The sequence below is a fragment of the Abrus precatorius genome, unplaced genomic scaffold (genome assembly GCF_003935025.1).
Source record: "Abrus precatorius isolate BTA unplaced genomic scaffold, Abrus_2018 Scaffold10, whole genome shotgun sequence".
Classification (NCBI taxonomy): Eukaryota; Viridiplantae; Streptophyta; class Magnoliopsida; order Fabales; family Fabaceae; genus Abrus; species Abrus precatorius.
The window spans coordinates 8,297,655-8,309,956 of record NW_020874292.1 but is presented as its reverse complement, the minus strand read 5'-3'; the positions used below and the strand labels follow the sequence as shown (position 1 = coordinate 8,309,956).

Genomic DNA, 12,302 nt, shown 5'->3' with positions numbered 1-12,302 from the left:
TATTTTATTTTTTATGGAATTATTTAAAAATAAAGTTTTGGAGAGAAAAATAGGGTATATTTTATATTTTAAATAAATATATTTAAAATTTATATTTATTAAAAATAAAATATATAAATTAATATTTTTTTACTAGACATCAACATTTTATTAATGACAAATTTAGAATACAATGATACTTTGACCCATTATAACTTTAAAGAGAATTAACAATAGTATCAATAATTCAATTCACATATACAATCAATTTTTTTAAAGACCCTATTGTAAGTCACTTCTAAAATACATATCCTAAGCATTTGGCCCAGACTTTGATCCCTTTATAGAATTTTTTTCATAACTTTAGATCGAGCCCGCGACTTAGAGTGGAGCTGTGCTTATTCCATTTCACCTTATGAAGTGTACTCTTATTACACTACTACCTCAAGAACAACATTGGATTGAAGAGAATATAGTCTTTGATTCAATACGTGATTAATCTCATATGACCTGTGAGAAAGCCTAATAATTATGCCATCAGATTTGTCAATAAACTCTTTTTGTGTCATATTTTTGTCTCATGTTGGTTCCTTATAAAAAATACTAGTTGCCATGATTCTTCATCATCTTTCATGTCCCACCAATTCCCTTCCTTATAAGTTTGGACTGACAAAAGCCCATCTTGTAACATCTTAATTTAGGTGTTCAAATAAATTAATTTCACAATAAGTGGGAATAATAAAATTTCATTTCAAATAATTCCCAATGCATAAGTTTAGTAAAATATTTCAAAATAAGGACGAATTACAAGTTTGAATCAAATCATGTTTACAGGACTAATTTAAATACATCAGAGTTCTCAAAAATAAATTTCTAAGTCCTATAACAGTTCTATCCATCCTTTCACTGAGCTCGGTGCTGATCACCTTGGTCACCTAAAAAAATAAATGTAATGGTGAGTACTCTATACTATCACACCAAGCATAGAGACTCACCTCACGCATTACACACTTTTCTAATATTATTCAAATCACACGTCAAGCAAATGTAAAATAATACATTTTTAACATTCCATTTCAATTCACAAACAGATGCGCTCACTGTACCATCAAATAATTCACACACACGAAGTTCATTACACGTAGTCATGCTCATTGTGGCACTGTAATCACAGTTTTTCTGATGCCCTTAACCTCAGGGACTTACTTAGTTCATACCATAAATGGTCGTCAGATAGCTCCTGCTCTACGGATACAACATGTGCAATATTAAACCTCCAAACAAAGTGTTAGTGAGAGGCCAATTCAGAATGAGAGTGTGTGGCTTGTGGTGCACTCACGCTCACTGTTAGTGTCACCACTACCCTCTCTTTGCCAATGTATTTCTACCGTCTCCATCTTCCACAGCTTCAATGTATTGCTGAACCATTCATAGTTTTCCAACATATTCAAACATCACCACAATCACATCCAACATGTTATTCACGCACATTTTCAACCATTCAAATTATTTTGCATCAAGCGATGACATGCTAACACATTACTTCACCCACAATTTCAATCTCATCACAATATTCACTTTAACACATGGCACGTATGCCCACATTCAATCACGTTACATTCAAACACACAACATTTCTAACATGATTTTGATTACAATCAAACCATTCTCAACCCACGCACTATTCAACATCAACCACAGTAGCCAACCACAATTTTTCTCACATTTCCTCACAAATCATGTTCAACACGAAATGTACATCAAAACACACATATTCCTACATTTTATTCTAACCATATCATAATACATAGTCAAATAAACAGATTCAAAGCACAATGAAATAGGGTAGAGTCCTCCATTACCTCAAAATGAAGACCCAACATGAGATAATAGCAGAAAATGTTCTCCACACAGTGCTTCGTCCCTAAAATATGAGAAATCTCTATGAGAACTCAAGAAAACGACGAAAGGAACGAAAGACCAAAACCTTAACTCACAAAACTTACCTCTAAACATCCCAAACACTACCTAAACCTCCAATCTTACTCACAAATGGCTTTGAAGACAGTTTAATCGGTGAAATAGGGCTGGGAATCGAAAGAATCGAAAGAGATATGAGAGAAAGGGTAAGAAATGAAGTTTTACGAACCATAAATCCTTCAAATACCCTTTGAGTCGCGACACTCTCGCTACAACGAGACATCCCTCGCTGCAGCGACATCCCCTCTCGCTACAGCAAAAATCTCAGAGAAAATTGCACTCTATTTTCTGCAGAATCTTGCTACAGCAAAACTGCAACCCATAAATGTACCCTTCTCTATTGCATTCTCGCTACAGCGAGAACATAACAGAACTACCTTCTCTCCTAGGATCTTCTCACTACAATAAGAACGCCACATATCTATACTTTACGCCCAGGGCCTTGTCACTAGAGCGAGAACACCCTGAAACACACACACTTAGCTAATATTTTCAATCAATTCAACCACATCCGATCTCTCAATACACAACCAACATCCACAATTACACACACACACATACACACACACACACACATATATATATATATATAACTACAAAATTCAGGGCGTTACACATATCATTCAATCCCTTTTTCAAATACATTTTCACCTAATTGCACATCTACATTATTATTAAAATAAAATCATTATTATATTCACTTTATAATTTGAATTTTCTCTCATTCACGCATCTGCAAATTAATATATTAATATAAATTTAATGTATTAATCATACATTTATCATTATAAGTAATATATAATTATTTTAATTTTAAAATTAAAAATTATATTCTTTTCTCACTTCTCCTCTAAATGTATCTTAAAAAAAATATTTATTATTTTAAAATATGTGTTTATAAAAATTTATACAAATCTACATTGGTCGATGGAAATAAAAATTGTTGTAAGTAAAATGGTCTACGATTTAAATAAAACAAAAGTAAAATATTTAAAACTTGTTTATTTTCTACTTTTGAAAATAAAATTTTTAAATAAAAAATGCTTGTGATAATAATAAGGGGAAATTATTTTTAAATAATAATTTGTATTTTATAAGAAATAAATAATTAAAATTAAAAAAGTATATATCATAAAATTATATATTTTTAAAAAAATTATAGTCAAGTTAATATATTATATATTAACTACATAAATGTATCCATTTAAAAGAGTAATAAATTAGCGTCTTAAAAATAAAAATCATACGATAAATAAACAATATTTTTTTAGTAATTAATATATCTAAAGATTAGTTTTAATTTATTTCTTATAATTAAGATAAAATATATTAATAATTATTTCTTAACAGTAGCGCCATGAGGTAAAAGTTAAAGAACGGTAAAAATAAAAAATAGAAAATGCTAACCAGTATCCTTAGATACTGATTAATAACTTTAAAATTTTATTAAATACACATCTATTATGATTTTTAAAGCACTTTTATTACAATTTTTTATTCTTTAATCAATATTCTTGAGGCTTTAATGCTTAATGCCTAAATTTTAAAAAGACACGAAACAAAATAGAAAAAAGAGGAGAACATTTTCTTGAATATTCAAATAATTTTAAAGACAAATTTCATACCTATACAATATCAACTAGTGTCTTTAATGAACTTTGACAAAGAAAAAACTAAAAACATAACGGAAGTTAAAGAGATTATAAAGATCAAAACTTAAACAATTAATTTTTAAATTATCAAGATTAATCTTTTTAACTTATATAAATTATAAAATATAGGAATAACATATAAATTATTTAAATTAAAAACATGTATTTGAAGTCCTAAATTTTAACATTTTGTATTTTTATTCAAATATTTTTATCAATTAATATATAAATTAATGTTATATGTCATGTTTTAATTATATTTTATTAATTGCTAGATCAAAGATAAAAGAAAATGCTTAATTTTAGCAATTAAATAACTATAAAAATAAATATGAGTAGTGATTTGATAATTAAAAGACAAATTACACGTAAATTAAAACGTGTGTTAAAAGTGCAACGAATCTGTATCTTTTTTTAATTAGAAAACTGATGCACTTCAACTTTGTTTTGGAGATGATACATGGAATTGTAATTTAGGATTGAAATATGTGCCGTGCAAGCCATATCTATATGGTTTACAAGCAGCAAAAATCTTACACGGAAGTTATCTCGTCAATTATCAGCCAGCTGCTAGTCTTAGTATAAAACGGTTAATTAATACAAATTATCAAATGCTAATCATCTGTTGTTCCATAAAAAATTGCTAATGATTTGGAAAACAAAACACGATCTTAGGCATAAAAGTGTCACCAAGTTAGCCAAAAAGAATATTAGAAAGGAAAGTAAGAATCATTCAAACCCTCAATTGTTATATATTTATAATACATCCCTATGTAAGTCAATTTGAGAACTAGACTTGTACCTAGGTTTGGAATATAAAGGAAAAATGAAAAGAGAATAAAAACCCACATGGTCATGATACTTGTTCTGGTCAAATATGCATTTTGCTTAAAGTTTCGGTGGAAATTTTGTGCTTATTCAGACATTGCTTAAACGTTAATGCATTAGAAATTTAGAAGAACCACATGTTTGAAATCTAAGGTCAGAGGGGTCTGAGAAGAGAATAATGGAGAATGCCGAGTCGGTGAATGCAGTCAACAGTTTCATATAACAATGGCATTTACCCAAACACCCCTACCGGTCTAGGTCTCACATAAAGGAAACCGAAATTTTATAAAATAAGGTGGTAAAATAAAGAGCAATCTTTTGTTGTTGATGGAAATAATGAGCAATCTAGTAATAAAGTATAGTGATTTGGCGTTGTCTTGCAAATGAAACGAACCTTTCTTAGATTTCTTTTCAAATTCCTTGAATATGACCCATCAAGAATTTCCATGAACCTTCCTCTACAATTTTTATTACTTGCATAGTCAATGAGTTCATATGCTTTTCCAATAAATAAAATCAGCATTGAGACTGCCCGTGGGATTCTCTGTCTCATGCAGATGGCTTTTGCAAATATGTCTTTGAACAAGAGACAGCATTAAATATAATTTCAAAGGAGCAGTCCTCTTCACAGAAGTTTGAGGGTAATTTGGTTTTTGACAAAATTGGACAGTTGCATCAAGCTAAAGTACGAGGATGATTTAGGTTAACACGAGACACAAACATGTAAGTTTGAGTGAGAAAGCTTATAGTCGTTTATAATGAGAACCAATCCCATGGGCTTTAACAAGCCCAAACTTTGAAGCAAGTAATTAAACTTTCAAGATCTAATTGGACGTTGACAAAAACAGATGTAGTGGAACAAAGAAAAACAGTCTATTTAATATCAATACTCCAGACCAAAATAAAAATATTTAATATTCATGCTGAATAATTTAGTAATAAATATTTAATATTAGAAAATGTTAATAAAATGAGAACGTCTATCTCGAAAATACTGGCATTGTAGGGACATTTTAAAAAATAATTATATTAAAACAGCGACGTAACTCAACGGCAATTTTTTGTTTAGTATTTTAACAAACATAACTAAGGTCATTTGTTTAAACTTTTAATAAGATTATGTGTAAGAATAATTATTTTTTAGAAACTTTATGTAAAGTAAAAGTTTAAAACTAAGGTCATTTGTTTAACATTTTATTCTGATTTGATTTTCAAACAAAGCAGTAAATAAATTCAAAAGCCAAAATACCTATTAAAAATAAAAATAAAATATTAATTTCAACTCTTAAGATTAAATTTAAACAACTGGCCCAAATGCATACTACACTAAATAGTAACAAATATTTTTTTAAAATATTTATTACATTTTTATATCTCTAATATAGCAATTTTTTTCCAATAAAACTATCTTTATTTATATACTTAAAATCAGTCATAACAATTGGAAATAACAAAAAAAAAAAAAAAACTTATATACAGTTCTTTAGATATTTTAGCTGTCACTTTTTAATCAAAATTAAAATTTTTCTGTAGCAACATTAGATGTCCACTTTCTACCTAAGAAAAAAATATGATTTTGATTAAAGGACACTAAAAGTTCCTAATGAAGTGCAGCCGTTAAAAACAAAACATAGTTCCAAAGATCACAAAATAACAGTTTGATTTCATGTTTGATCACAACAAAAATCTCTTTACCTCAATGTTACCAATTGTAACTTCTGCATTAAGTTGATGTTTACAAGTTTTTTTAATGGGCTTCCAATCACACTAAGAACAAGGGCAGAAAAAAAGTGCAGCTTTAAACATGTTCTAGCGCCATTGCACATGGCATGAAATTGCAATTAACAAGTGAATCAGATGTAATCAAAACTCATATAACACAAGACAGAACAAGTATGTCCCTGGACTGGAAAAACAAACCACCAGGCATGGACGATATGAAATGCCCGAACTATAGGCTAATCATTTTGCTTGCAAAATGATGAATGATAATTGCGTTCACCATTGAGATCCACAAGTCTTTGAATAACATGTCTGAAAATTATACAACAAAAACCGAAAAGCTGCGGATCACTTCGATCCATTTATGACACCAAAAGGCACTATAGGTCAGGCTTACAAAATCAAAGAGTCGTGAGAGTGTATTTTCATCAATCTTCAATTTGATTTTTCAAGCCTATTGATCAGTAACACCAACTTCTCTATGCTGTGCATTGTCATCTATCATCCCTTTCTGTTTACTATCCTCGTTTAACAGTTCTGCTCTACAAGGTTTAGAAGCATTCTCTCTCATTTCCAAAAGCATTTTGTTCCGGTGAACTGGGCCTCGTATCTTCCTCAGGCTTTCTAAACATTACCGGATGTCTCATTAGCTCCTGTTATTATCTGAAGTAGGTCTAAAGGAGTAGCTGCTGGATCCAACTCTCGACAACCAATTGGAGCATTATTAGCTTCTTGGCCAGTTAGCAAGTAATTAGGAACCTGATGAGAGAATCGAAACATCTCCTCCTTAGGGATCCTTCTCACCTGATCATGGTCCATGTGCCTCTTAAACACTGTCCTGAAACCAGCAACCTTAATAAGAGGGGTAACTAATATGCCTTGTTCTTCATTGAAATCTTCAAGCACCTCCACCATGTCATACTTGTGTATCACTTCATCCGGGGTATGTTCATTCCAATCAGAAGACCAGTTTCTGTAGAGTGCCCAGACTTCCCCCTTTCCAGGAAAAATGCGAACAACACCTCTGGTGCCTTTAGTCCACCTAACCTTGTGTGAAAATGAATTTAATGATTCAGTTATTTCATGCTTGCCAGTCCTGAAATCCCCACAAGTTTTATAAAAACCAGAACCAACCCAATCTATTGGGCCCAATTCATTGTTGCTTCTAGAGTTAAGCCAACTGATCCGCATTTTAAATGGTTTTATGGAGATCACTTTGTGAACTCTAGCATAATACCGAGGCATCCCATCATCATCATCATAAGCAGCCCAGACCTGGTCCTCTGCAAAGGAATTTTCATCTCTATCCAAGTCAAAGTTATGAAAATCAGGGTCTGGAACATTGATCGTAACATAGGTCTGGTTCTTCTTGATGGTATCATCAGATGTGACAGGGAAAGAATCAATGTCGGCATGCCTGTTACCATTAACAGTGGAATCTCCAAGCTTCTCTGAACCACTTGTTTTGCCATTACCGGTGCTTTTCTGTCTCCTATTCTCTTTGTCCTTGTTGATCTTAGCTTCAGCCACTGATTTCCATTCTTGAAGTTTCTTACGAATTTCAACGCGTGACTTGTCCATCAGCATGTTTCGGATTTCAAACAATGACAACTCTCTTGTGGCAAAATGCTTGCCAGCAAAACCTGAAAAACCATGATTTCTTTCTACTTCCAAGTTACTCTTTCCTGGTTCAGAAAAACTGCCCACACCTGCCGCTCCATGTCCCATAGTCATATGATTTGCCATGTATCCTTGATAACCATTAATCCGAATATCATCTGTCTTCCTTTTTTTCATAGGTTTTTCAACTTTATGAAAGGAGCCATCAGTCCTCTTAGACATTTGACTTCTCTCCCAGTCAGCAATTGATGATGCTCCGTCTCTCCTCACTTTCTCACTTGCCTGCTGCACAACACTTGCAGCTTGAGCTGTAACAGATGTTGATCCATCTGTGCTACCAAAACCAGCCATTCTGGAGTGAGAACCCCACTGAAAGTTTGTATTGTTTCTTCCAGCATGATGTTGAGAATTCTGATGTCGTTGATGAGAAGACCAATTTGATGGCTTAAAAACATTAGGAGGTGGACCCCTCTCTACAGCCACAAAAGCTTCATTACAGTTTGGACATAAAAGGGTGTGATTCAAATAAATCCTGAGATATTCATAATGTGTCCTGCACCGATTACAGATAGTCCAAAAGGTTTCAGCCTTTTTATGTGGAGGAGGAAGTGAAGTTGAAGTTGCACGACCATTATTGTTTCCAGTCCCCACATTTGAAGATGCATTCTTCTTTAAATTATAAAAACCATTTGAACTGGGTGCATCAGGTTGAGATCCAACATGGTTGGGAGTATTATGTTGGAATCCTTTCAAACACCTCTTCTGGTTATATTCTAGTCTCTTGGTCTTGTCTGATAACAAACTCCATGCCTCCGAAACCAGCTTAAAAGCACCCTCTGCACCTAAACACTTGTTTTTATCAGGGTGCAGGGTGAGAGCCAGCTTCCTGTACTGCTTTCTGACAATCTCCTCATCAGCAAAGGGGCTCACTCCAAGTATACCATACCAATCCATTTCTCCACTTACTTTATTCTCAGCAGATATATAAATATCAAGAGTTGTCAAAAACTGGGAAATATCCTCCAAATCAGGATACAGATTTTGGGCCTTGTGAGCAAACTTTTTTGCACCAACATATTCTCTTTCTAAAAATTTCCTCTCTGCTATTTCTTTGGCTCTAACTGCCTCATCTTTGTTGCATTCCATCGTTTTTCAGAAGTCTTAACACTTGATAAGTCACTTCCTCACCCAGTGAAGAGGCAGAGAATTTAACCACGAGAACTGGACTCTATAATATGCCCCCTTTGCTTGAGGAAATCCCTCAACCTCGTACCTGAAACAATGGAGAAAGAAATTGAGAATTGAGACATAGCCACTAAAGTTGTGCATGGAGCAACAATTATAAGTATACCAGTTTTTCAAAGTATTCATCACATGTAGATTTTCAAAACTATTAATGACAAAAAAATTTAGTTTGTGACATTGTGTGAGCACTGTACAAGGAATTTTCATTTTCAATAATTAAATGTGGGGTCACTAGCTCTGCATTATATCTATCACCACCAGTGCAGAACAACATACATTATCTGTGTGTCAAAGAGAGACCAGATATTCTTTGTGTCATTGTCGTCTGGAAAAAATTGAAAGATCATATAGTAATTCATCATAAATTCATATGAAGAAAAATGAGGAGAAATGATAAAACATGTTCCTCACGTGTAACCTTAAATCCTTTTGTTCATAGGTATGGTTGTGTTCTCTACCCCAGGCCCTGTGACTATACAAGTCAATATTACAGTGTGATTACATGGAAACAAGATATGCAGGAGTAACATTGCCAATGTCAGCACTTGTTTACTATCAGAAAATCCTTGATCCGTAATTATAATTGTGGTTGAAACTTATGTAGAAAGAGACTAAATAATTGCCTTTTTCTTCTTTGCAATATTAAGCCAGCATATCAATGTATAGAACTTACATAGCACTGACTTATACAGTTACAAAGCCTGATTAAATAATCAAGTACTCTTCATAAAAACCAGAAAAGGTGATACGTTAACATGAGTGAATGCCTATGACATGTTGCCTTTCAATAAGCTTCCCTTAAGAGAAGTGCCATAAGGTGTGAGCAACTCAATATTTTCTGATAATAAATATTGCAGGTTCTCAGTAGGCAACGGCAAATTATATAGTCACTTTCAGTTTATCTTCTAGGATAAGGCAAATGGCTAAATTTCCTGTGACCTAAAAGATTCCTTTACAGTGCTATAATAGCAGTTGCCCAACCAAAATATTTGTATGCAAGATTCATATATTACACAGTTCTGTATTTTTGCAGTACATTAAAAAGAGACACTGGCAATGAGGAACGATGTTTAGCAGCCTTTTCAACTTTCCTTCTCTGTTATCTTATATTTTTCAAGGTACAGCAACAAGATAATGCAATGCACATGTACAACAATATTCTACTCAAGTACCTATGCAGAATCCATCCACGTAATTAACAACAAATTTACAAGTTCCCTTCTTCATGCTAAGTTGCTAAGCTCACCGACACTGAAAGTTAGACCCAAGTTTAACATACTTCAAATCACATGTTATTTAAAAAATTTAAAATACTATTTTTTTTTCATTTATCAAAGAGGAAGGTGAGGACAGATCTGCACAATACGAACTACAAACCACCACAAAGCATATAAATTCTCGTTAACCCAACAAAGATGCAACAAGCAGCACCTTTCCAGCCCCATAACCACAAGAACACGGTAAATGTCTTTCAGAAAGCAATCATTCATTCGTAAACTCAACTCAAGACAATGAATGACCAAGAATTGCTCTTTCTTATACCGATTTTCCCCCTTTGGATACAGATACAGTACTAATGCCGTATTTTTCGACCGACCGCCGTACCAAAATTGAACCAACCATAAATTAAAAATATTTACTCATAATAATAATAATAGTTGTAGTAGTAGCAGCAGAATAGAATTTGAATCGTCGCCAAAATCCCCCAAGTGATCAAATTAAATTAGTACGGGAAATTAAAACAACGCAACAAAATATGCGAAATTCAGAGCACAGGTGCTATTTTGGGTTAGCAAAAACACTCGGAAACGAACAAGAGAAGCAAAAATGCGGTAAGAATAGGGAGAGCGAAATATTCGGAAACGAACCTCAATTTTTTTGAGACGGCGAAAACCAAGTCAACAGAATCCCGCCACGGATCTACAGGGGCAGTGCATTTGAAAATAGGTGGCAACGGTCGAAATAAAGGGAAATGAAAATCTGCGATTGGAAATGGAAACCCTAGAGGGTGGGAAGTTAAACGACAGAAGAAAAAGGTGTCGTTGTGGTGCGGTGAAGATGAAGAGTGAGGAGTGAGTGAAAAAACCTAATTGGAGAGAGGGATGTGAGTGACGTTTGGGAATTTGAATCTGAGAAGACGGTCACCATGTACAATGACCCATCTGTCAAAGCCCTCAGAATCTAATTACTAGTGAAATTAGGGATGAGATTGAGAGCCCCGTGATCTGTTCTCTTCTGTTCTCCTCGTTATTACGTTTTCTTTTTCTTTTTCTCCTTTTATTCTTCATCTAATTCCCCATGCACTGGGACCCAATTAACTCAACCACGGTTAACTTTTAACTCATCATCTTTTATTATTGGGTTTTAAACAATTTTAAATAACATATCAAATTTTTTTTATATGTGTGCATGTATTATTTTGTTTAAAGGTGTGTGTATTATTATTATTTATTTATTCATGTTATAGCCATATTAATAATATGAGTATTTTATATAATTTTTTAAAACAAAAAATGAGTATTAATTAGATATATAAAGGTGATAATAGATGTACAAGAGAAATAACTTATAATAGATAATATTTTATTTAAATAATAAAATATTAGTCTTTGACTATTATCTTTATCAATCACTTTAGTATGTCAACACATATTATCAAAATATTGATATATCATATTAAGTGATAAATTTAAATATCAAGATAATTAAAAACAATGTTATTTTACCTTTTAACTATGTAGATCTTACCTCTATGTTTTATGTTTTTAAAGTGCACAAGCATATTTTTAGGCCTCTTTATTGTGAAGGAATATGTACTTTGAATTATGAATATGTAATATGTGATTACTTATTTGTGTTTTTATTGAAATTTTTACTAAAAATTTGCTATAGAAAAATAGTTAAAAAATATTCATAAAAAAGTGAAGAGAGATAATGTAAATTGTGTTTTCTTTTCATGTTGATGATATTAGCTTTCTTATTTGTTATATATTTGCTTCTTGAAAAATATTATATTTTCTATGTTGTCATTTGAAATAGTTTAGTAGATCTAATATTTATTTATGTAAGTTAGTGATGCTTTGGGTATTGATTTTGAAGTTGCAAGGCTATGATGACAATTATTTGTTGTCAATGTTGGACTATTATTTGGTGTTAAAGTTTTTACTTTTAAGATCTAAAATATGCTATAACTTTTCCATATTTTTAAAATATAGGTTTATTTATAATTTTTTATCTCTATAAATATTTAATATTTTGTGATAAGTCATTGTAAAT

At 32.2% G+C, this 12,302-nt stretch overlaps 1 protein-coding gene across 6 annotated transcripts; it reads right to left on the bottom strand.

Moving 5' to 3' along the window:
• Positions 1–6,089: 6,089 nt before the first annotated feature.
• Positions 6,090–11,278, bottom strand: LOC113846454. Of its 6 annotated transcripts, none has more exons than XM_027474776.1 (4): positions 10,895–11,278; positions 9,445–9,492; positions 9,303–9,351; positions 6,090–9,054 (listed from the first exon to the last, which is right to left on the bottom strand). In XM_027474776.1, exon 4 carries the CDS (start codon positions 8,925–8,927, stop codon positions 6,786–6,788), a length of 2,142 nt encoding a protein of 713 aa, XP_027330577.1. In that variant the 5' UTR covers positions 8,928–9,054; positions 9,303–9,351; positions 9,445–9,492; positions 10,895–11,278; the 3' UTR covers positions 6,090–6,785. The 6 variants fall into 6 exon arrangements, with proteins under 6 accessions (XP_027330577.1, XP_027330595.1, XP_027330568.1 ...); XM_027474794.1 differs by lacking the exons at positions 9,303–9,351; positions 9,445–9,492 and adding an exon at positions 10,199–10,277 and having other exon boundaries at positions 10,895–10,946; positions 11,113–11,262; XM_027474767.1 differs by lacking the exon at positions 9,445–9,492.
• Positions 11,279–12,302: the final 1,024 nt, after the last annotated feature.